Source organism: Canis lupus, chromosome 36, assembly GCF_003254725.2.
Source record: "Canis lupus dingo isolate Sandy chromosome 36, ASM325472v2, whole genome shotgun sequence".
Lineage (NCBI taxonomy): Eukaryota > Metazoa > Chordata > Mammalia > Carnivora > Canidae > Canis > Canis lupus.
Window position 1 is genome coordinate 2,822,501 of NC_064278.1, and position 26,108 is coordinate 2,848,608.

The 26,108-nt window shown below is 40.2% G+C and overlaps 1 protein-coding gene across 4 annotated transcripts in view; it reads left to right on the plus strand.

The window, feature by feature from the left end:
• Positions 1 to 26,108, plus strand: part of GPD2 (glycerol-3-phosphate dehydrogenase 2) — a 141,015-nt gene that overhangs the window by 31,365 nt on the left and 83,542 nt on the right. For 3 of the 4 annotated variants that reach the window (XM_049106406.1, XM_049106404.1, XM_025471152.3), the window contains exons 2-3: positions 7,093 to 7,202; positions 25,522 to 25,693. In XM_049106406.1, the coding sequence (XP_048962363.1) occupies positions 7,101 to 7,202; positions 25,522 to 25,693 (274 nt within the window). In that variant the 5' untranslated portion in view covers positions 7,093 to 7,100. Of the gene's footprint in view, positions 1 to 4,649; positions 4,791 to 7,092; positions 7,203 to 25,521; positions 25,694 to 26,108 lie in introns of those variants that run through there. The other variant, XM_049106405.1, reaches the window with a different exon arrangement.

Below are 26,108 nucleotides of genomic sequence, written 5' to 3' on the forward strand. Positions count from 1 at the left end.
TTGCTGCTTATCTGGGCAAGCACTTTATTAGCATGTGCTTGGTGTGCCTGAACTAGGATGTACTTTCTGATAGGGAGGTATATAAAACACTCGATATATCATGGATTGGAATAATAAAGGATTTACTTTGTTGAAATGTGTCTAATTAAAAGCTGCCCAGAAATCTTGACGTTTACAGTTAGAACTGGGCTGCTGGTTGGGAAGGTGCTTTTGTGCTCACTTCTTTCATTTTGTGGGGGACTTGCTGCCAAGTTCCATGATTATAGTAGACTTCTTCTTTTGAGATCTGACACCCATATTTTGTAAAATTCACATACCCTTCTCCTTGTAAGTCATTGAATTTGTATGCGGGTGGACCTTGAGGCCTGGTCTTCTGAATGGTGCAGTTGTGCCTTCTGTGGGTTTGAAAAAGTGTCATGACTCAAAATAGGTGAGGTGTGGTTTTCCATGCATAGCTACAAGGTAGGTGACTACACAGTTGAAGTGTAAGGAGCTTCGTGCTACTTTTGGACCTGCACATGCTTAAGGAAGGGGCTCAGAGGTGTAGCACAGGCTATAGGCGGTCAGAGGGGCACGGAATGCCTTTTGCTACATCTTGCTAGGGAGCACCTGTCCCCTGGACTGCAGAATTGCTCTTCTAAAAATGATCTTTCATCTACAGTACATGCATTCCCCCCACCCCTGCTCATTTAAATGAATGAAGATTGTGGAGAGAGCAAAGGGAATTTCCACACAAGACGCCAGAGGATAGGAGAGTTTGTAAAAGTGAAGAGACCCGCAGCTCCTTCCACGCTGGAGTGATAAGTCCATCTGGGTGGGTTTTAGTTATGTGAAATTCAGAGAGAAGCTAGGTGGTGGGACAGGAAGAGGAGTTTGAGTGCTCTGTTTGGAGAACTCAGAGGCCAGGAAGTGTGCTCTTGTTCTGGAATAACTTTGTGGGGGTTGCCGAGAGGCCCCTCAGCCTTTCTCAGTGGGTGCCTATTTCTTGTTTTGAAGTCCACAGTGTGTGGGGAAGGTCTCCAAGGGCGTGATTCAAGCTGCGGAGTCGCCTTGCTTCTGGGCGGGAGGAGGCGGAGGTGGTGAGCCCCCAGGGCTGTTTGAGACCCGGTTTCCAGTCAAGGCCTTCCTCAGCGAGCAGCCAGGGGTCCGCGTGGGCTGGGTCAGCGGCCAGGCCGGCGAACTTTGAGCCGCTTTGAGCTGGCCCGGCCGCAGGGAGCTCCTGCAGGTCACGGGTGGGTTCCAGCCCATCTTTCCGGGCAGTGCTTTCATTTTCTCCAGGTGGACGCCCGGAGGGGGACCATCGGGGGGTCCATGTCTCACCTATTTTCTCTCTGTTTGATGTTTTGAGGTCCCGGAGCCATGTGGGTCCCCTCCCCCGGGGCACCCCGGCCGGCGGGGGCGTGAGCGCGGCGGGAGCCCACGGAGCCTCGCTTGCGGCCCGGGTGATGGGCTGAGCGCCTCTCGCGTGGCGGGCCTGGTGGCCGCTGGAGGCCTTCCTCGGAAAAACGTCCCTTTACTCCCTCAGCCCGGTTTTAGGACTGAACTGTCTGCTTTGCGACTCAGTTGCATGACTTCTTTATGTGTTTTGCATATTGACCCCAACCAGGTCTGTGATGTGCAGGATCGTCTCCCATTCTGTTGGTTGCCTTTTCACTTTGGGGATGGTTTCCTTTACTGTCAGAAGCTCTTTGTTTTTTGTTTTTTTTTGTTTTTTTCTTTTTAATTTATTTATGATAGTCACACACACACACACAGAGAGAGAGAGAGAGAGAGAGAGAGGCAGAGACACAGGAGGAGGGAGAAGCAGGCTCCATGCAGGGAGCCCGATGTGGGACTCGACCCCGGGTCTCCAGGATCAGGCCCTGGGCAGAAGGCAGGCGCCACACCGCTGCGCCACCCAGGGATCCCCGGAGCTCTTTGGTTTGACCCAGCGCCACTTCTTTAGTTTTGCCTTTGTTGCCTGTGCTTTCGGTGTCAAATCCAAAAAAATCATCGCTAAGACCGGTGCCAGGTAGCTTACCCTCGATGTTTTTTTTCCAGAAGTATTATGGTTTCAGGTCTTATATTTAAATCTTTAAAACATTTTGAGTTTGTTTTGGAACATGGTATAAGATAATGGTTCCCTCCCTCCTTTCCTTCTTTCTTTTCCTTCCCTTGCATACGGCTGTCCAGTTTTACCTACATCATTTACTGAAAAGACTGTCCTTTCCCTGTGTGTATGCTTGGCTCCTTTGTTGAAAATTAACTGACATGGGTTTATTTCTGGGCTCTCTATTGATCTACAAGTCTGTTTTTAGTGCCAACAAGTTTTCAGTACCAATACCATACTCTTGAATAATATACCTTTGAAATGTAGTTTGAAATGGGGACTTGTGATGCTTCCAGCCTTGTTCTTCTTTCTTAAGATTGCTGTTCAGGGTCTTTTGCCTATCAGAGTATTAACACTCAATATAGCACATCTAGTTATAATATAGAGTTGTAAAACATTGATATTTAATTCACCAAATTGATTGTAAGCACCTTGAGTGCAATTGACAAACTCACAGATGTATTTATTTAGTTTAGTACCTTTTTGTTCAGGGTTGTTTAGTTGGGCTGGTGTTCCCCTGCCAATAATTGGAGGACTGGTGCTTATCTGTGCAAGTGTGGGAGCTGGTCCTGAGTCCATGTACATACAACTTAAGTCATGGGGGCAGCCCGGGTGGCTCAGTGGTTTAGCACTGGGAGACCAGGGATCGAGTCCCACATCAGGCTCCCTGCATGGAGCCTGCTTCTCCCTCTGCTCGTGTCTCTGCCTCTCTCTCTCTCTCTCATGAATAAATACATAAAATCTTAAAAAACAAAAACAACTTAAGTCATGGGCCCTTAGACATGGACATCAGCTGTAAGAACTAAGCTAATTGTGGGGTATGTGGGTGGCTCAGTTGGTTAATGTCCCACTCTTGGTTTCAGCACAGGTCATGATCTCAGGGGCTTGAGATTGAGCCCCTCATTGGGCTCTGGGCTCAGCAGGGAGTCTGCTTGCGATTGTCTCTCCTCCCTGTCCCTGCTCATTCTCTCTCTTTCTCTCTCTCTAAAAATAAATAAGTAAATAAATAAAATCTTAAAAAAAATAACTAAGCTAATTTTATTTCTGGATGATTTTTCTACCTCTAGTTTCTCACACTTTTAGTTACAAAAGGTAAAGATTTATCCATATTCCCAGTTGCAGTTTTGCTTAGTTGGAAGCAACGTTTCCTCTTTGTAATCATTATGAAAACTTTTCTCCTTATGATGGGATTTAAGTGGATACAAATAGTTCACAGCATATGGTTTATATTTATCTGGTTTTAAATTTCTGTTGTTCAGCCGTAAAACAGTGTTGTTACATTACCATAGATATTTTGTTAGAGGTTTCTTCACTGACTTAGGGAAACCCTAAAGCCAAGGACTGTACACATGAGGGGAGTGTTTGAGAACAGGACCCTCTTTTGGGAATAACAGGGAAACATGGCATGGCCTTTGGGGAGAAGTTACTATTTTGAGAGCAAAAGGCAGGGTAGAACCAATCGGTGGTTAGGAGTATAGACTAAGTTGTGGTTTTCTCACTTACTAGTCAGTGACTTTGGGCAAATCCCTTACCCGTTCTGAACCCACAACTGCCTCTTTTATGAAATTAGAGTGATGTGAGGGTGATATGAGCTGATGTATGTAGAATCGAAAGCACAGTGCCTATTACCTAGCAAATAATAAATGTCGACTATCAGTATTTTAACATTGATGATGATGATGATCATCATCATCATCTTAGCAGAGACAGTTGAAATTGATTTTGTGCTTTTGTTTTTGAATTACTTGTTTTTTAAATTTATTTTTATTTTTTTATTGGAGTTCCATTTGCCAACATATGCACCCAGTGCTCATCCCGTCAAGCGCCCCCCTCAGTGCCCGTCACCCAGTCACCTCCACCCCCCGCCAACCTCCCCTTCCACCACCTCTTGTTCGTTCCTCAGAGTTAGGAGTCTCTCATGTTCTGTCTCCCTCACTGATATTTTCACTCATTTTCTCTCCTTCCCCCTTTATTCCCTTTCACTATTTTTTTATATTCCCTGAATGAATGAGACCATATAATGTTTGTCCTTCTCTGATTGACTTACTTCACTCAGCATAATACCCTCTAGTTCCATCCACATCGAAGCAAATGGTGCGTATTTGTCATTTCTAATGGCTGAGTAATATTCCATTGTATGTTTTTGAATTACTTGTAAGAGTGATTTATTCATTACAACTAGCTGGGTGGTCTTACGGTGGGTTTGATCTCAATAGAAATAACGATCCCCTAAGCATGGGCTATTTTATGAAAGTACTGGGAAAGAGAAACTCTTTATTGATTATTGTTAATATGATTGCTAACTCCGCAAAATAATGTATTAATGCAGTTTTTTATTAGTATTAATGGCTCATTGAGAAAACCCATGAAAATATCTCCCTTAGTGAGGTTTGGTTTCAGAAATGAAATTGAAGCACTATAATAAGTTGAGCAAAGAATGCAGGAACCTACACAATTGGAAAAACTAACCCCAAACTGAAATGGCTGAGTGAACGCCTCTGTTGAGATGCTTTCCTTGACTGTATTATATAACATTCCTCAGCTGGCTTTGTTGACGTGTGGTATTCTTTGTGAGGTCATCAATGACATTATCAACAATTCAGAAGCAATGATACTGAGTTAAAGTCAATCAGCTACAAAATTCACATCCAGGACACCACCGGGCTGCTGTCTATATGGGGTGGGCACAAGCATTGTTTAGGTAAATAAAACTAGGTCTCTATTTTCTGTCCCTCATTGTCAGGGGAACCCAGTTAGCCTGGAGATGCTGTCTCTGGACTGCTAGGGTTTCCACTGTTGTGTGATAGGCAACCCATATGAACATATATGCAAAAGTACGAGGGAGGGTGATGGTGGGGTATGACAAATGAGTGCCTTGCAAGTTGGCTTAGTTGAGATTTTCAGTATCAGAACAATCTTAGATGTAAAGTTTTGCTTAGGGTAGACTGAATGATGCATGGACGCCCCTAGCCATCATATTGGCATACTAATTATTGTGCATCACTTGGGAAAGAGGGCACTTTCTCTACCTCCAGCAGTAGAGAAACATGCATGTGAAATATTTTCCTGGTGAGAATCTTTTTTTAAAAAAATATTTTATTTATTTACTCATGAGAGACACACACATACAGAGAGGCAGAGACACAGGCAGAGGGAGAAGCAGGCTCCTGCAGGGAGCCTGATGTGGACTCGATCCCGGGACTCAGGGATCGTGACCTGAGCTGTAGGTAGGCGCTAAACCGCTGAGCCACCCAGGTGCCCCTCTGGTGAGAATCTTAATAGAAAAGATGAGTCTTAGAATTTATTAGTCTGTCAGATGGAGTATGGTCAGAGGAAAAAATAAATTTTTCAGAAATGCCAACTTTTAGTATATAATTTATAGGATTCCAAAATGAATTTTCTATGAAATCACAGTTACCAACTACACTGAAATTCTTTGATTTAGTGTAGTTATGCTAATGGATTCCATTCATCCTATATGGACCTAAACATTTTGAATGTATCCTAATTTACATTGAGATACTAGATGTTCTTTAGTATCCTAGGTTAAAACTGACTTCATATTAAATACTTTCCTGAGTCATGAGATACTTGTAGAGTATAAGGCATGTTGTCTAGACAGGTCTGACTCCACCCATTCAGGAAAATAGGGTAGTGGCTTCCCTGTAAGATGTGGCTGTGCCAGCTGCTACGGTGAATGAAAAGTCTCAGGCAGGTCACATTGCTCAATATCAACTCTAAGTTAGAACTCTTTTTTTTTTTTTTTAAGATGATCACATGGTTTTATCTTTTTTTGTTTAGCAAAATAAAAGCTGGCAAGGGTTCTTTTGGTGGAATTTTCATCTTGATGCACTTTGGTTGTGTGGTGTTTCTAAAAAATTAAAGGATATTGAAGCCATCAAAAAAACTTGTATTTCAAGATGAGAAGAAAGTCAAGAGCTAACACAATGCAAGATTTTATTTAGAAATATATAGCAAGGGGCTCCTGTGTGTCTCAGTTAAGCATCTGACTTCCTCTTGGGTCATGATCTCGGGGTTGCCCTCCACCTGCTTATGATTCTCTTTCTCCCTCTCCTTTTGCACCGCCCTTCCTCACCCCCCCCCCCTTTCTTTTAAGATTTTATTTGACAGTTGACAGAGAGTGAAGGCGTGCCCGCATGTGGGAGCAGGCCCGGGAGGGGCCACTGCTGGGCTCCCGGAGCCTGGCTCCTGACCTGAGCCACCCAGGTGCCCCCCTCACCTTGTCTGACTGAAAAAAAACTGAGAACAGAAACCAGAGTGCTGGATATGGAGAGTTGCCCCTTGAAATTGCCGTGCTGTGCAACCCTGGCTAGAATAAAACTTTTTTTTTTTTTAATTAAGTTCCCTTAATGACAGGAATTCTAGCTGTCACTAGGAATTATCTTTTGTCGCTTTGTGAAAGGATCAAGGCACTGTCTGCTTGACTTCTTATCTGTCAAGTGTAGACTGTTCTGAGGAATGCACCTGTGTTGGCTCCCTCCTGAGAGCTTCGGTGGGAGGGGAGAGGCCGGGCAGGGAGTTGAGCCACGGTGTGAATTGCACCTGTGCCAGAGCACCTGCAGGAACCATGAGGCCCCCTGTCTCCACTAGTGGCAGCTCCCCCTCGCCCCCATTTCCTTGTGGAGGGGATTAGCAGTTGAACAGATTTGCAAGTACAGCCTGCAGTTTCGTGAGATACACAATACCATTTCTTTTCATGGCTCTCTTGACTTTATGCTGTGTCAATATCTTCAGTTGTCTCTTCATTTGCTTTTCTTTCTGTAATTCCCGTTGGAAGGTCACTTTTATGTGGTCAGTTCCCTTGTCTCTGTTTTTTTTTTTTCTTATGTTTTTTGGCCCATGATAACTTCCTTGTTTTATGTTTTGTTTTCTAGCTTAATACTGGTTCAGAATCTTGCAAGGTCTCTTTTTATGATGGGGATTGTTATCTGATCAAAATCCTAATTCACTTCTTTCTATTTCCTTTTTGTTTTTCTTTGTAGGCTAAGAAATGGCATTTCAGAAGGCAGTGAAAGGGACTATTCTTGTTGGAGGAGGTGCTCTTGCAAGTGTTCTAGGCCTCTCTCAATTTGCTCATTACAGAAGGAAGCAAGTAAGTAATTATGCATGTTTTGATTATAATATGAAACTTCTATCTGTTAAAGAACTGCATATGGGGCGTGTGTACGTTTGTTTAGAAATTACTGTCTCCACTTGATCTGAAAGACAGTAATTTGGAGTACTACCTTAATGATCCTTGAGAACTGTGTGTATATCATTTTTTAAAAAGTAAATTTCTTTACCAGAAAGCATTACATTATTTAGCTTCTGTTTTGGCTCTCTGGTTTTAAAAGAGTGCCTCATTTCCAAAGGCCAGGGTTTGTTCATTTAGACTTTCTTTCTCTAATTCATCCAAATGTCTGGGTACCTTCTGTGTTCCTGCCAAGAGTTTGTCTTATTAGAAGGCAGGCAGGCATCTGAGAAAGGAAATGGAACAGAGCCTATACAAAAGGCCCAACTTTGATCTTGGGTTTATTTCTTAAAGATTTACTTGTGTATGTAGTATTACTTTATAGTGGATAACATTTTTAGTGGGAGAAAGCCATGAAATGAGATTGGTATGAAGTTTCCAGATCATTTAAAGTGCTCAGTTTATTTTTATCCCCCCCCCCCCCACCTTTGCACTACAACTATACCGAATTGATGCCAGAAAATAATTTTGGTGACTGGTTTTGTTCTTTTTAGGCTTGAAATGCTGGCAGGCACCTCTGATGTTAGTATTATAGTCTCCTGGTCTCCCTTACTCATGTCACTAGGGCATTTTATGATACCAGCTCCGTGGTGTATTCCTGAATCAAAGACGGAGGTAAAAGAATTTGGGAAGCTGTATGCAGCTGGACTATCTATTAACTACTTATTTTTTCCATTTTTGTGAGAGCCTTTAGGCCATGGCTTGCCTTGCACATGTTTTTTTTTTCTTTGTGCTCCAAGGCAGTGGGGCTAGCCACATTGCTTGGAGTTCTAGATCCAAGTGAGTGAGAAATACCAGTTTCTTTTTTTTTTTTTTTTTTAAAGGTTTTATTTATTTATTCACGAGAGACACAGAAAGAGAGACAGGCAGAGACATAGGCAGAGGGAGAAGCAGGCTCCCTGCAGGGATCACAACCTGAGCCAAAGGCAGATGCTCACCCACTGAGCCACCCAGGTGCCCCAAGAAATACTACTTTAAAAACACATATTGGGAAGAATCAATTTGCTGGCTTATCGTTAAAAAAAGAAAAAAGACAGAAAGAAAAGTGGCTCATTTTTAATGCTTCTTCCTAAAGATGGAGGGATTTGAATAGGTCGTGTTAGTCTTTTTCATCTTTCCCTCTGAGCACATGGCGCTTAAAGTTTCCCCAGGTGTATATCATACTTTCAGGTATTATTAATCGACTGCCTTGCTATGAAGCTCATCCTCGCTCATGTACTGTTCCTTTAAAAATAGTGCCTCGGTTGCTTAAAAGTAAATGTGAAAAGGTGCTGCTCCTGCTGAGGCTATTTCAGAAGGTGCAGGCCTGTCTGGGACATGGCTTCAGTGGATTGGGTTACTTCTGCCCTCTTCACCAGGGCTGTCTGAAATGACACTGGCAAGTGCCGGCGCCAGAGGTCATAATATCTAATCTGATGAGTTGTTGCTAAACTGGCACATGGTTTAGGTCTGTTAACCGTAGCAAGCATTTTCTACTTCAGAGTTTATAACTTTGTACTGAGGTCATACTGTTTCATATGGTTGGTTTGATTTTTCCTTAATTTCACATGATAAGCAGCTGATAACAGTCTCTAATAATCATGTCAGGGGTGAATTTTAGTAAAATCCAGGCAAAACAAGGATCTTTTGCTTTCTGGGTCATTTTGCCATTTTCTCCTTCCTAGGTTAGATATCCTGACGACCCTAATAGTCACGTGAAACAGATACCAGCAGTTTCAAGTCATTTATAATTTTAATCTGACAAGTTCTTTTGAGAAAAATCACCATAGGCATATTCAATCAATGACTTGCATAAGACATTCATCCGAGAGTGTGCGTTCTTTTGGGGTTGGTGATTCCTGTCCCTTGAAGCTGCTGCTGTGAGCATATTTTGGGTAGCACATTGGGATGTAGCCCTGGGGATTAGCAAAAAAGAGAGAAGGGAAGTGAGAGGGAAGAGAGGACAACTCATTTGAGCCATGGACGTAAAATGACCAGAGGCCTCAGCTGTCCTCTCTCAGAAAATATCTGCCAATCAGGGCCATTCCAGGAGACTTTTCAATGGTCAAGAAAAATCTGCCCTTTGATACCCATTATTTGGCTATGTTTTATAGAAGCTGGGTCCTAAATGTGGCCAGGCGTGCTCCATTTTTCTGCAGAGTGATGCTTAGAGTATTGACCTGCGTTTTTATGTTTTTTTTTTTTTTTCCAGTTTTCTAAGAAGATTCTAACTAATAAACTGTCCTCCTTTAAGAGTAGGTTGGTGTTGAAAGTCCAAGATACTGACGTAGTAGAAAGCCATCTGTCGAGTTCAAGTTCAGGCACATTTTGCTGGCATTCCTGCACTGGTCCCTAGAGCTTGTGCTCATTTGATATTCTGAGCACGAAGCTTCCTTCCTAAAATACAGGCAGGGATTGTATTCTAAATACAAACGAGTTGACTCTGAAAGTCGGTCAATTGTTAAAGCATATTTGACTGAAGAGACATTGCGATGTGAAAGCATTTAGGTGCCACATCAGCCCACACAAAACCTTTAAAATCAATTCTACAGTTAAACTAGCTTATATTTACAAGGAGGATAATAGAAGAAGAGGTATTATGTATACGTTTTTTTCTTTTATTAAACAGGAAGCTCTATGAAATTAAATAAGATGTTCACTTACCTTTTACCAAGTTGCTTGAATAAAAGACATCTGTGGAGAGAGAGTCTAGCATTTCTGGAGACTGGTTAGGGGTTACAGGTAATAGCAATGATTATTTGGTCTCATGTCATAGTATGGCTTTCCTGCATACAAGCATATTATTAAATTTACATTTTGTTTTTCAGTGATCAGTAGTGTCCATTGTTGATTCAAGGGAAGCACAGAGATTTTTTTCTTTTCAGATAAATCAGAGTTAGAAGAGCTGGCCTAAGGAGATACTGTTGGTATTATTATTGTTATTATTTTCTTTCGGAGCTGGAGCAACCTAAATTTTCCTATTCCACTGAGGACACTGATGAGGGAGAAGAGATGAATGTTGGCTGACTTTTTTTTCACTGTGTCCACCTGCAGGAAAGGAGATTTGAGGCCACAAATGTCATCCACTTTCTAGGCTCCCTTTGGTTACACGTGTAGGGTTTTTTTGCATAGCCTTGGAGAGGCCTCCTATTCATTTCATTTTCCTCCTCCTTTTATTTTCTCACCTACAGTAGGTGATTAAGTTTCCACAGTCTTCTTGATTTTCCTCTCCCCAGGCTATATGCCACGGACCAAGGGGCTGAGTAGTGGATATAAGCACAGTGGGTATATACCACCTTCTTAAATCCCACCAGGCATGTGGCAAGCAAACATCTCTGTGGTGGTGTGCAGATTTTTGAGAGCAAGTTATTTGTCATTCACTATTTAGTATAGGTTGGTTTAATAATAATTTTAATTGGGGGCATCTGGGTGAGTCAGCGGTTGAGCATCTGCCTTCAGCCCAGGGCGTGACTCCAGGGTCCTGGGATCAAGTCCCACATCGGGCTCCCCGCAGGGAGCCGCAGGGAGACACAACCTCTGCCTGTGTCTCGGCCTCTCTCTGTGTGTCTCATGAATAAATAAATAAAATCTAAAAAAAAAAAAAATTAATTGGAAGGGACTTGGAGGACATCCGGCCTTCCTCTTGGGACGGGATGCTCTTTGAGTGATTCCCTCATATCTAGTGAAAGGGAAGTGTCATTTCATGGAGGAGTCTTCCTTTTCTAATTTCAAGCTGGTGAGAGAACAGAGTGGATGGAGAGGAAAGTTAAAATGAAGAGAGAGGGCCTTGGGTGCTTTCAGAGCCAGTAAACTTTAGTGAGGAGCGGAAGTGGAGAGTGTTAAAGCTAGGGCTGTGTGAAGGTTCCTCAGGTAGGTGGGAGGAATGCAGGTGGTGGTGGAATGGGGACACAAACAGTGTGGGTGTGCAAAGATTTCACTGAGGGTTGCCCCAGGCTTTTGTCTTCCATTATAGACCAAAGGCACTTTTTGAAACTTTTTTTTTTTTTAACTCAACGTTTATTTCATACCTTCTAGGTCTAACTGGAAACACTGGTGTGATAGTGTGGGCTTCTTTTTTAACCCCAGTGGTGTGGCTGATGTAACAAAGATCTATTTAGGTCTGAGAGTGGGCCCTCTCACGTAACACATGCTTGGTTTGTTTCTTCCATTACCCACTCTGAAGGTATGGTGGGCTTTGTGAGCCAACTCTGAGGTGAGGCCTGAAAACCACTGAGAGCTTTCTCAAAGCCCGGATGTGAAAGTTCTCTTCCTTTTTTTTTTTTTTTTTTTCTGTACCCTGCAAAGGCAGGGAATGAGCTTCAGGGTAGGGAATCAAGATCTCTTTTCAGTTTGAGGAGTGATTGTATTAGAATTAGGTAATTCAGAGATTCTCATTGATCCAATTCCCTTCCACTCATCAGTGATATAACATAAAGGATGAGAGTATGATCTTGGCAAAGATTGCCTGCATCTAACACATAGCTCTACTGAAGAGCTAAGAGGCCAAGGACAATTTTCTTAAACCCTTTGGACCTCATTTTCCTCTGTCTGTAAGCTAGGGAGAGTAGTGGTACTTCCCTCATAGGAATGCTGAAGAGCAATAAAGCCTGCAAAAGTTTCTGAAACATAGTAAGGTCTCAAGAAGTGTGAGTTAGTATTAGATTCCCAGGTGATAAGAATATAAAGTGTGGTTATGAGTTGCAGGAAAGTTGCTCTTGTCACTGGTGATCCTTGCATTCAGGGTTACGTTGTTAAGACTTTGAGATCAGCAGCACTGGTAGGTCCATCCTCTGCAGTTGCAGGAGAATGGCCAGAAACCAGGTATACAAACACCTGCTGTTTTCTCTTTGCCTTGCTTCCTAATCTGATGATGAGCCAATACTCAGGTGGACAATGCTGGTTATTAAACTCCTTTTCTGTAGCAAGTAATAAATTACTTGAAGTTCCAATTGTTTCTCTTTTTTTACTTAGGTTTTTACGAGTTATGGCAGACTAGAATTATATGGCTGATATGTTTCTAAAAAGTTACGTGAATATGTGTTTTTGATAAATTAATTTTATATAGTACAATGCTATTTGTTGGAATTGCATGGTGAAGCATTTTAAAAAACAAACCGTATTTTTAAAAGGGTGATTTTTAAAAAATTCTCTTGTATCATTTTAGCTTGAAGTGGAATGTAGTTAGGCTTATTATTTTCCAAAGCCAATGATGTAGTAATAGTAATTATTGACAGGATCTTCATGCTTTGCAAAATAGCTTCTCACTTTTGTAAGAGACAGCAATTTACTACACTTGTGAGTGGCTTACTAAGTACTAGAATTCACTCTGTTTTGTGTATGAATTAAGGAAACATGAAAAAAATGATAGTGGTGATGTGTTAGGTGAGTTGAATTACAGGTAAAACTATATTACCTTTGTTGCTAGTATCATCAAAACTCAGAAGGAAAAATGCATATGCTAATGAGAGGCAAAGTGATGCATGAATAATTAAAATCCATAGGAATTTTGAGAACATTGTTTTAACTTGTAATTTCAGCCTCTTCTCAATACATTATTTGTAAGAGATTCTAATAAAGCAGAGCTTTTTCATTGATAATACTAATGACTCAAAGTACAAAAGATAAGATTGGAGAAGGAATAAAAATAGAATAATCATCTCTAGTGAATCTAAGATCTTCTTTGGGATTTATTTCAGTGGACCCCCACCCCCCAAATGAACAGATATTTAGCTTCCTGAATTCATCTGTCACACAGGTATGTGTGTGGGGGGGTTTGGTGGGCCTGTTAATGTGCACAGGTTATGAAAGTTTTCAAAACTCCAGTTCCTTTACGAAGTAAGTTTACTGTCGTTGACTCTCAAGCTTTTTCCCGCTGCCAAGCACTAAGTCAATATATACAAGCCAGTGATCACAGTGCCTGACATAAGGCAGGTCTTCAGTATTTTCCCTTCCCCTGATATAGGATGGGGACATTTGAAAGAGACCTAGCCCTGTTAGGCATAATAAGGATGCCATTACACTAGATTTCTCTCCATAGCTGAGCTTTCGGTTGGCAAAATGTGGCTTATGTTAACTGCCAGACAGAGAAACTGGTAGAGGATAGGGAAGCATGAATTTCAGATGAATATCTGTTGAAGAGAACTAACAGTCATAAGCAAATGCTGGTGAAGGATGTAGAGCAACAGGTACCCTCATTCACTGCTGGGGAAAACCCAAAATGGTATAGCTACTTTGAAAGACAGTTGGGCATTTTTTTTTTTTTTTACAAAACTACACATATTCTTACCATATGATCCAGCAATCGCTCTCATTGGTGTTTATCCAAAAGACTTGAAAACTATGTTCACACGAAAATCTGCACAGGGATGTTTATAATAGTTTTATGCATAATTGCTAAAACTTGGAGGCAACCAAGATGTCCTTCAGTAGGTGAGTGGATAAATAAATAGTGATGCATCCAGACAACGGACTATTATTATTCAGCACCAAAAGGAAATGAGCTATCATGCCATGAAGAGACATGGAAAAAAAAAATGATAATGGAAGAACTCCACTAGGGAGTTCTCCAGAACTGCTGGAGACACTGAAACAATCAGTGGTTGCCTGGGGTGTGGGGGAGATGATGAGGGGGTGTAGAGGGTTCTTAGGGCAAAGAAACCACCCTGTATGCTAGTATAGTGGTGGCTCTGTGTCATTATGCATTTGTCCAACCCCGTAAAACATACAACAGCAAGAGAGGAACTCTTAAGTAAGTTATTGACTTTGGGTGATTGTATGTGTCAGTGTAGGTTCATTCGTGGTATAAAATGTGCTATTCTGGTGAACGATGTTGGTGAAGGACATGTATGTCTGGGGGCAGGAGGTATGTGGAAAACCCCTGGATCTTCGTCTCAATTTTGTAGTAAACTCAAAACTGCTAAGAAAAAAAAAAAAAAAGCCTTTAAAATACACAAATACATAAATACAACCTGTAGAGCACATAGGAGGACATGATGTCAATTAGGAAATTTTAAATTCTAAAAATTCCACTCACATTGTTTTTCAGTCATATCTTTGATTGGATGTAACTAATGCTTAGTATCTCTAAGAATTTTACCTCAGTTATAAATATTCTACTGGTTCCTAAGCTAAAGAGTATATGTGGGTTTGAAATCAATATAAATCTTCCTGAGCACTGATGGAGCTGAAATTATTACATGCCACGTCTGCTTTATGCTTACCAGATTGCTTTTAACTTTGTGAGTCAATTCCAGCCAGCAGACTTGTTTGTTCTAAGTAAATAATCTTCCATCTCCAGAGGCATTTTTCATAAGTTCATAAACAGCCTTTTTCTTAAAAAAAATATTATGAAGTTCTGGAATAGCAACTGTTCTTAGACAGTTTTTGTTACTGTTGTTGTTGGTGTTTAGGTGGGGAACTATCGTGTTAGATACCATATGAAGAATGCAAATTAAGGAGAAGGGACTCTTGATTAAGTAACAGGTTTCTTAGTCCTACCTACCTGCTTGAAGAGCTGCTGACTTCAGCATTGTGTCAGATAGAAAGGTAGAAATGTCTCTGCGCTGAGGTTTCGTGGAGCTTGTGTTTAGGGATCTGTCCTTTTGGAGCTTTAGATGTATGACTTTATTTTTCTGTAAATGATGGGTCCTAAAAACTCTGCATGGACTATATGCAGGGTAGGTGAGCTGTGAGTCTTGGGTTGTAATGCTAAACATATCCCATAATCTTGTATTAATTTGAGCATACTAATTGATGTAATAACTCCCAAAGCTCATGGGGTTCTCACCATGAAGGTTTATTTATTTATTTACTTATTTAATTTGTTTAAGATTTTATTTATTTATTCAAGAGAGACACAGAGGGAAAGAGGCAGAGGCACAGGCAGAGGGAGAAGCAGGCTCCATGCAGGGAGCCTGATGCGGAACTTGATCCCAGGCCCTGGGGGTCACCACCTGAATCAAAGGCAGACATCAACTACTGAGCCGCCCAGGTGTCCTAAAGTTGTTTCTTGCTCACAGTACAGTTCAATGAAGATAGGTGGGGGACCTGTTTTTGCAATCATTGGGGGGTCTGTGTCTCTTTATTCTGGTGGCTTTGGCATATTATAGGGCTTTTTGACCCCCTGGATCATTTTTAGCTAACTCTAAGGGAGGGTGGGAAATGCAATCCAGTGGTGTTCTTTGGAGGAAGAGAAAAAGTTTAAGCATCCAGCCATTACATCTGCGTCCTGACTTTAGTTTCTTTTTTTTTTTTTTCTGACTTTAGTTTCTAATCCAGTTGACGAATGAGCTGCATTTCTTTTGATAAGAGTTTTATTGTTAGAGTTTATGCCAAAGACTATACCATTCGCTTGCTACTTTTATGTAGAACCCTTGCATAGATTCCTGGAAAAACTATTTTTCTCCTAGAAACACAACTAAATATGTTGGGGCTGTGTCTGATATCTAAAGCTTGATGAGGATTCTGAACACACTATATTTTCCATAAGACCAGTTTGAACTATTCTTAACTACTCTATATGGTTAACCGTTTCTTCAGAGGCATGTTTCATCAAGAGCACTAAAATTATGCAGACAGAGCTGGAAATGTTCTTTGAAGAGCATCCTATCATCTTCCTTATAATTTTGGTTTTTATTTAACACTTAGCTCCCAAAGTGGGGCCATGGCAATATCTTTGAGTTATAACTCACATCAGGCCTTCGAGGAGTTTGTGATGCTATTTTATTGCTGGCATACAAAATCAGCGAGGTTAACTGTACTGCTAGAGGTCACACAGTGAGTCAACGACTGAGCTATGATTAGCGTTGACAGCTGGTGAGCTTCTAGGCTGTTGCTAACTGAGCAACATTGACATTCATTCTGATTTGACTTTGCATTTCATTTTCAACTATTTATTCATTTTGAGGCCTCTTTAAGAAACTTTTTAGGGATATTGTAGGACCGAACAAACTTTCTCTAAATGCTTTGGGGAGAGTCCTTTAGCTCTCTTTCTTCCAGCTTAATAGTTAAATTATGTTTATGTGCAGAAGGCTTCCTGTAGGTAGAGTTTTGGCAAATTAAGAAGAAAATAGATGCTTTAAGTTGAGTTAGGCAGTGCTAATTTTACTCACTTCCTTTATTTTGTAAATTGTGGTCTTTCAACAAAGAAGTTCTGAGATCTAATTATATGCTTGTGAGTACAAATAGGAATGTTAAAAAAAGTATATTTTTGAAGAAATAATTCACAGAGAAATGGAAAGTGTGCATCCTAAATTTGACCTATAACTATTTTTGAACATCAAGTTGAACTGTAGCCGAGGGCCATCTGGATTGTCAAGTTTGGAAATTTTTATTTACCTGCAAGCAATGGGAGGATGAACCCCCTATATCTGCTTCCAGGTGTATGTGTTAGGGAAGTTTCTAAGGAAGAGTGCTATTTCATAGACTTGACTGCACAGTGTGGCTGGCCACAGTCTCTAGGACTTCTGAGTTCACTGATGGTCACTATAACAGCTCCCTGCACTGCTGGTGCCGGAGAGGCTGACGGATCGAGGGGCCCAGGTAACCTACATAAATAGGCAAAGAGAGCCTGGCACAGCTGAAGTCATGGGATGTGGAGTCAAACCTGGGATCAGATTCTGATTCTCTCAGTTACTTGCATTAGGAATAACTGAACTCACTTTCCTTGGTGGCCAAAGGAAGCCTCCATTCTGTGGTAATGATGAAACCTATAGGAGCTAGCTCATTAGAGTGTGGGGACTAGTAGCAGCCCATCAAGCCCCAGTGCCGCCTCTTCCCCCTCTGGCCTCCCTGAGCTCAGGCGTCTTCTCCAGAGTGATACCAAGTTGAGATACCTCCAAATATATCATTTCTGAAATATTTATTTGCAAACCAATGAAACACATCCCCCAAACCTCAGATCATTAGTCAATTATGATGTGAGTTTATCTGAAGTAGATTTACACAGATCCAAGGCGCTTTCCCTCTTTTTCAGCTATAAAAAAGGTTTACAGTTTAATAGTTTGGATATATCACGATTGCTATTCTCAAAGAGCTTCTGTGTGATTTCTCAAATGAATCGCAGCCACTTAAAGGCCAGACAGCATCTTCAGGGTGAACTGGAGCTCTCTGCTGTCACCCCAGAAGGAAGGACTTGTTTTCTCTTCTCTGGCCCCCAGTGGAGGTGACAGTCCAGCCATTAGCAACTGTTCCTACAGAGGAATCGTAGGTCCTCACCAAGGATGTTCACAAGTGAGAAATGTTGCTTACTGTCATGTAAGTACAAGAAAAAAAACATCATTGTTTAGAATCACAAAGTGATTCGGGAGGTGAAGGCCATTAGAACACGCTAAGATTCACCGTAAGGAGTTGCAGGTCACACCTTCTTTTTTTTTTTTTTTTTAGGTCACACCTTCTTTCCAGGGAAATAAAAATATTGTTGATCTTTTTCAGTGACAACAGAACATGAAGCGATTTCCCTTAAATCTAGCAGTTACATTACTAGTATGTGATTGAATCACATGAGATGGGAGACAGTGAGAGTGATAGTTGCAGGATGAAGTGATTTGCATGAAAGCCTACTTTGTACTCCAATTATTACTATACATGATTACAGGACAACCTGGTTGTTAATTGCCTGTGGTCTTTAAATATGCACTTCTTTCAGAAATAGACACTAATTATTAGATCTTGTTTTCGGTCTCACCTGAAGTTGCAAATGTCTAGGATTTTTTTTTTAATTTGCAAGTCTAATGAGGTACAGACATAGTAAAAACTGATCACCTTCTGAATCCTGTTCTCTGAGATATAAGCTCTCAAAGATTATGAACTTGGCTTTCGGTTCTCCGTAGGTGTTCATAGGTACCAATCTCTTGACAAGAACTACAGGTTTACTCTCAGAATCCTGGAAGAATTTGGGGCCCCTGGGTGGCTCAGTGGATAAGCGTCTGCCTTCGGCTTAGGTCGTGATCCTGGAGTCCTGGGATCCAGCCCTATGTTGGGCTCCCTGCTCAGTGGGGAGTCTGCTTCTCCCTCTCTCTGTGCTATTACTCCTGCTTGTGCTCTCTCTCTCTGTGTCTCACTCACTCTGTCTCAAATAAATACAATTAAAAAAAAAAAGAGTTCTGAAGGAATTTTATCTTTTTAAAATGTAGATGAACATTTGCTTACAAGTTTTTGAAAAATGCCTACTTCCTCATAGACCATCATAATTAAATATGAGAAATAATAACATCAAAGTGATATTAAATATTCTCCTAATTCCACCAGGATAAGAATTTTTTCTTCGGCAGTAGGGGTTGGAATTCTTAGTCTCTCCTTTCTTTTGGCTTCAATAGCTGAATTATTCAATTGGGCTTGTCCTGTCTTTATGCAAACTTCTATGCCTGCAGCGGCCAGACTGGGTGAGATAAAACCTGTGAAACCAGTGAGCGGGAGCCCCCGACTAACAAGAACATACAGTCCCTGCCTAGGGCAGAAGCTGCTGTGCAGTTGCAGCAGATTTATCTCAGAAATCCTCATTTTTATATAAAATATAGCAACTTTTAAGTATTGGATGTGTAACTCCTGTTTTTAAGAAAGTAGTGTGCAGAGCAAAGAAATACAGTAGCATGACTTCTGGTTTTAGCACATGCTATTCCCACTTCCTTTCCTGTCATTGTTATGCATCTAATGCCTCTTGGTCTTTTTTGACTTGCTGCAGCTATAATTTCCAGGAAACCCTCTCAGGTCTGGATTAAGCATGCTTTTTGTGACTCTTGTAGCCTCTTTATCTTAATTTTGCCTGTTAAGCAATATTATGATTGACTCTTCATCTTTTCGTTTTGTCCTCCAGTCTGTAGACTTCCCGAGGACCTCTAATACCTACTGATTGGACGAGTTAGTGATTGTGGGTCAGGTGTCTTGTCGGGACACTGGACACTGGAGTTTTGGTCTCTCAGGTGATTTGGGGTATGTTGCCATTCCAAGGTTTCTCCCAGAATCTCTGGGTCAGTCTTTTAACGGGACCTACCTCCCAGATTCCTGCTTAATCAAACTGCCTTCGGAAGAGCTGGCCTGGGGAAGTTTGGAGCACAAATACCTCTGCTCTTAAAGCACGTTATTACCTTGCTGCCACAGTTGTTTCTGGCTGCTTTCCCTTCTGTATTTGCTGTCAGCCAGTATATTCTAAGGAAGGTAGAGTGCAGAAGTGTTTTTGAGACTCAAAGCCATATGAAGCCATATGAGTCTTTCTCTTGTCATAATTGTAAGTAGGGCCTTAGGCTGTGTTTACTGCCTCTAAAATAAACTTGGTGCTTAGCTTCTCAGTTGCAACACTTCCCAGCTTTTATGGGAAAAATATACACAAAAATAAAATGTGGTTTTAAATGTAGTGTCAGAAATTAAATAAATTACCCTCAATAGTGCTGTATCTTTAAAAAAAATTTTTTTTTGGAATAACTATTCAGAAAAGCATGCACAACAAAACCATACCAAAAAAACCAAAAACTTTCTGCGTTTGGTAACTGGTGATATCTCATCCTATCATAGCTGATAAGTTTGTCTCTTTATTTTTTTCTCACATTATTCATCATCTGTGTGGTGTAGCAATATAAAACTTCGTTTGTGGACAGACTGCGGAGGTGCAGTGCCCGGCTCTTCCATACAGGAGCTGCATTAATCATGGGCCGGTTACTTAGCTCTTCTTTGTGTCAGTTACTTCTTATGTTAAAGTGGAGATCACAATGCTACTTACCTTATAGGGTTATTGTGAGGATTCAATGACTAGAAAAAAGTAAAATGTTTTTAATCGGGCCTGACACATAAATACTATATACGTATTTGTTCTTTTTTAAAATAGAAAAATAAGTGACATATAGTGTTAGTTTCAGATTCACAGCATAGTGATTCAGTATTTATATACATTATAAAATGGTCACCACAGTAAGTGTGATTACCATCCATCACCATACAAAGTTGTTGCACTATTATTGACTATATTCCCTGTGCTATACATTGCATCCCTGTGTCTTATTCATTTTATAACTGGAAGATCATACCTCTTAATCCCCTTCATCCCTTTTGCCCATCTCTCCTATACTCCTTCCTTCTGGCAACCATCAGTTCGTTTTCTGTATCTAGGATTCTTTTTCTGTTTTGTTTGTTCATTTGTTTTGTTTTTTAGTTTCATATAGTATTTGTGACTTATTTCACTTAGCACAGTATCCTCAGAGTCCATCTATTTTGCCACGAATGGTAAGATTTCAGTCTTTCTATGGCTGTGTGTGTGTGTGTGTGATAGGTATACATGTCACGTTATTATTGTTATCCATTCAATTAGTGTTTTCATTTTCTTCAGGTAAATACCCAGAAATGGGATTGCTGGATCATATGATACTTGTTTCTTTTAATCATTTAAGAAACCTCCTTACTGTTTTCCATGGGGGCTGCACCAATTTATATTCCCTACAGTAGTGTATGAGGGTTCCCTTTTCTCCACATCCTTGACAACACTTGTTATTTCTTGTATTTTTTTTTTAAAGCATTTGTTTATTTTAAAGGGGTGGTGCAAAGGCAGAAGGAGAGAGAGAATCTTAAGCAGGCTCCATGCCCAGTGTGGAGCCAGACACAGGGCTTGATCTTACAACCCTGAGATCATGACCTGACCAAAATCAAGAGTCAGACACTTACCTGACTGAACCACCCAGGCTCCCCAACAAATTTATTTGTTTATTTTTTAAGTAGGCTCCCTGCCAGCAATGGAGCCCAATGTGGGGCCTGAACTCACAACCTTGAGATTAAGACCTGAGCTGAAATCAATAGTCAGATGCTTAACCGACTGAGCTACACAGGTGCCCCTTACATTTTTTGATACTAGCCATTCTGACAAGAATCACGTATCACATTGTGGTTTTGATTTACATTTCCCAGATGGTTAGTAACGTTGAGCATCTTTTCATGTGCATCTCGGCTATCTACTTGTCTACTTACTTTTTTTAAAGTCAAGTTTATTGAGGTATAATTTGGGGTATAATTTGCATTATGTGGTATAATTCATCCTTTATAATATACAGTGCTATTAGTTTTGTCAAGTACATATAGTCATATAACCACCACCATAGTAAAGAGAGAGGATATTTCTATCCTTCTTAAAATTTCTCTCATGCGCTTTGTAGCCAGTGTTTCCCTCACCCTGTCCCCAGACTCTGACGATCACTGATCTGTTTTTCAACCCCATGCTTTTGCTTTTACAGAAGATTACATAAATGGAATCATGTCATATATAGACTTCGGAGTCTGTCTTCTTTCATTTAGCCCAGGGACTGGCACACTTTTCTGTAAATGCCCAGGTAGTAAATGTTTTAGGTTTGCAGGCATAGCATTGCTGTTGCAACTTCTCCACTTTGCTATATTACAGTTTGGGACTACCCCTGAATGATTGGGTGTGTCTATGTTCTAATAAAATTTGGTTTATTAAAACAGATGGCAGCCAGATTTGGATGGAAAACCATAATTCGCTGACCCTTAACTTAGCAGAACGTATGTGCGATCCATTAATGTTGTCAGGTCTATCAGTGCTCTGTTCTTTTTTATTGCCAATTATTGTTCCATTGCATAACTACGCCACAGTTTGTTTACTCATTTGGCAGTTATAAATAAAGCCACTGTAAACATCTGCAGTAGGTTTTTGTGTGAACACAGCTTTTGATTTCTCTTGAGTAATTACCTAGGAAAGGATTACTGGCTTGTATGGTAAGTGTCTGTTTACTTTTATAGGAAACTCAGGTCTTCCAAAATGGCTGTCTCATTTTGCATTTCCATCGGCAATATAAGAGCTTTCCAATTGTGTTGTATCTTCACCTGCACTTGGTATTGTCCTTTTTTTTTTTTTGGTTAAGTTCAACCTGCTCTAAAAGACTAAAGAATCTTCGAAACTAGAGTAAAGTTGCTTCCTATAACCTAACTTACACTGGAAGCTCTTGAAAGTTTTTACACAAGGAAATGATGTTATTTGGGTTTTAAAATGACCACCCCAGCTGCAGTATGGAGACTGACTTGGAGGTAGGCGTGGTGAGTATGTAAGGACCAGTGGGAAGATATTGTCTTAGTACAGGGGAAAGGGGACATACCTTGACTGGGAAGGGGCAGTGAAGATGAAGTGACTGGGCCTGAGACTTTTTTAGGAGGTGGAGTTGTTAGTACTCAGTGATTGATCAGATATGGGACATAAGGGAGTGGCACAAGCAACTAGATGCAAAAAGGCACCTTCCCTGATGAACACTGACAGGGAAAATGTTTGAATTTTGAAATATACCAAATGGAGGTGCCAAGTAGGTAGTTTGATATCTGGGTTCTAGAATAGCGGAGCAAAACTGGAAGTCAGTATTGTATAAGGTTACATGACCATATGGAGGTAGAAGAAACTCTCTAGGGTTTCTCTAGAGAGAGGCCTAAGAGGAATCTTAGTGTTTAATGATGAGGAGTAGAGGAACCTCCAGAAGAAACTAGGAGAGAGTGGTTAAGAGAGACTAGGAAGAGAGAGAGCTCAGCTCAGACAGTTATCTCCCAGATGCCAAGGTGAGTGAACAGAAAGTTGTGTGCTGAGGTGACAGCTAACATGAGGGATAAACCATGCTGACTGGATTTCGCAGCAAAGTGGACATGAGTCAGTTGTGGTGGTGGTGGTGGTGGTGGTGGTGCTATGTATGTGAAAATGCAGATTAGAATGAATTGAGGAGTTGGTTGAGTGAGTAGGAGGTGATACAGTAGAAAAAGCAAGGGTATACAGGACTTTCCAGAATTTTTAGGATGGTAAAAACATACGTAAGAGGCATTTTTTAATTGTTGAGATGGGATAGAGTGTACTGGGAGGAGGATGAGACAGGGGACAAAGATGGAGAAAGAGTGTAGTCTGTGGAATGAGAAGCCCACAAGACATGAGGGGTGCCCATCAGCATACTTGCTGAGGAAGAAATTCAGTTTAATTTAATATTCCTAGTTATGACCTGTTAGCAGAGTAGGACAGGGGCCTTTTAGTATTACCAAGTTCTAATAACTTACATCATGATATAGTCCTTAAATTTATTTCTTGAGTATTTCCATAAAACTTACCAAGCAGAAAATGTCAGCTTTTTTTTTTTTTTTTTTTTTTTTTTTTAATGTGTGAAAATGCTCTGGCAGTTTAGTCACTTGTCAGTCTTATGTCCAAGTCCTACCCATCTGTCATGGGCCAGTTGAATGCTCAAATGAAAGACCCTCCCTCCCTCACCAGAATGGCCATAGCCTGGTGCTTCTTTGCTTTACTTTGGCACTTGTTCTTTCTACATAGTTTTATATGTTTATATACTACATGCATATATATATGTATATATAAATATATATACATATATATACACACATATATATGTATATAATTCTTCTTTTTCTTCATCTTCTTCTTCCTCCTCTGCCTCTTCTCCTCCTCCTCCTCCTTTGATAAGAGAAGGCAAACCCATGACAGAAAAATGTCACGTTTTCCAAAGCCTAGGGTTACATTTATTTAGGTACCTTAAATGTATATAAATATGAGCATGGGGAAATGGTTATTAGTAGATGATGGGAAGAGTTATAAAGGAGAATAAGATTTTTGTGGCTTGCAATTGGAATATATAGCCTGAAAATTTATGGCACCTGATTATAATCTTTTGTTTTGATGAGACTTATTAAAATGTGTTTTAAAAGTTTCCTTTTACATGCTATTAAATAAATTCTTTAATAACTAATAACAACTATGGTGGTACTTTACAGTTTACCAACTACCCTCATATCCTTCATCCATTCAGACTGAGGATGACTCAGAGATGTAGAGCTAGAGACATCACAGGGGTCTGTCTTCCATTTTACAAATGAAGAAACTAAGCCCAGGGAGATAATGTGTCAAAAATCACACTGGTAAACAAAAGTGCTGAGTCCTAAGCTAGGACCCTCTGATCCAGGTTCCTTTCAACATCCTCTGTGGCTTCTAGATTTATTTTTATAGAAATCCAGTTGGTCCAACAGTAATGTAATTTAGAGGAAGGAAAATAGAAGTTACATACCTGTGGATAACTCACTGTTAGAGCAACATTAGCCAGTACTATTCACTATAGTGATTAAACCTAGTATTAGCATTTGGCTTTTGACTCTAACTTCTGACAACTACTTTTTTTTTTAAGGCTAGCATCATTTTTTAAATTAAGGATAATAACTTACATTCTAATGAAAGAAAAAGTAGAAACAAGGAAGGTAATTATCCTTTAGAGGGGCAATAGCTGGCTTTAATTGTTTTATTGTTAAAGCTTTCAAAAATGGAAATAGTGTATATCAAAAATATAAAATCTATAATTTTATATTAAAACATTTAATGGGAAGCCTCAGACTAAACTCCTTAAAAATATAATTTCTACTGGCTATAGCTGATCATTTAAACAGGACAATAGGGGATCCCTGGGTGGCGCAGCGGTTTAGCGCCTGCCTTTGGCCCAGAGCGTGATCCTGGAGACCCGGGATCGAATCCCACGTCGGGCTCCCTGCATGGAGCCTGCTTCTCCCTCTGCCTGTGTCTCTGCCTCTCTCTCTCTCTCTATGTCTATCATAAATAAATAAATCTTAAAAAAATATTAAAAAAAATTAAACAGGACAATAACTTCTGTCAAACAGATTCTTTTTTAGTTATATTGACCTAAACTCATAGACCTCCAAGCTCTAGTATCTATTTTTGCCAGAGGAATTAAGGAATGAAGAACATATACTTTTAAGAAATTACAGAAAGGCATAAAGTGCTTTTTTCCCTCCTCCTTTCAACACTTTTAAATGTTATCTGAATGAATTACTGCTATGGGGTAAAACATTTCCTTCTGTTCTCCTATAACTTGTCTTAGACTAAGTATTTGGGAATTGTTATCCCATGTAGGAAATAGTTGAACTTGGTCGTTTATGAAACCAAAACAAGCAGTTGAGATATACTGAACCTGAAACTAGGTGTTCCATGCCGAAATAGTTGTGGCTTATTAAAAACAAAACAAAATGAAACAAAACCTCTAGAATCTTAAGGACTTTTCTTTTCTACAAGATAGTTAGTCTTGTAATTCCATGTGGACAATGGAGTATGGTCTAGCTTTCGTATTGCTTGTCTCCATTACAAACTTCTTCTTTTAGTATAATGTAAAGTGTATTGCATTAGCATTCTACATGAAAACTGAAAATGGACTTTGGACTTTTACATCAGGTGAACCTGGCCTATGTTGAAGCAGCAGAGTGCGTTTCAGAACCTGTTAACAGGGAGCCTCCTTCCAGAGAAGCTCAGCTACTGACTTTGCAAAACATGTCTGAATTCGATATCCTTGTCATTGGAGGAGGAGCAACAGGATGTGGCTGTGCACTAGATGCTGTCACCAGAGGTGAGTCCCCTTGTGGATAGATGTATTCCAGATAAAGGTCTCATCTCCCCACACCTGGGTCCCCTAGTCAAACATGCAGTGTGCTTTGTATGCTAGTAAAGTCACATTTCTGTTGCATTTCCTGATTTTCCATCCTTTGTGAAGTATTTTCATATTTTTAAATATAGGCACCTGCACAATTTTAAAATTAAACACAGCTTGTATTTTACACTTAAATGAATTTCTTTAAAAAGAAAAGTTTAAGTTCCTATGAATTCATTATTTTGATGTTCCTCCTATTTCTTTCTAATCTCAGAAAGTAAATAACTTTTAATGAAATAAAAATATTTGTATATCATCTGATATCACATTTATGTTAGTGAAAGGTAAAAAAGATTTATTAAAATGAATTAATCTATTAAAATAATTGTTTTTG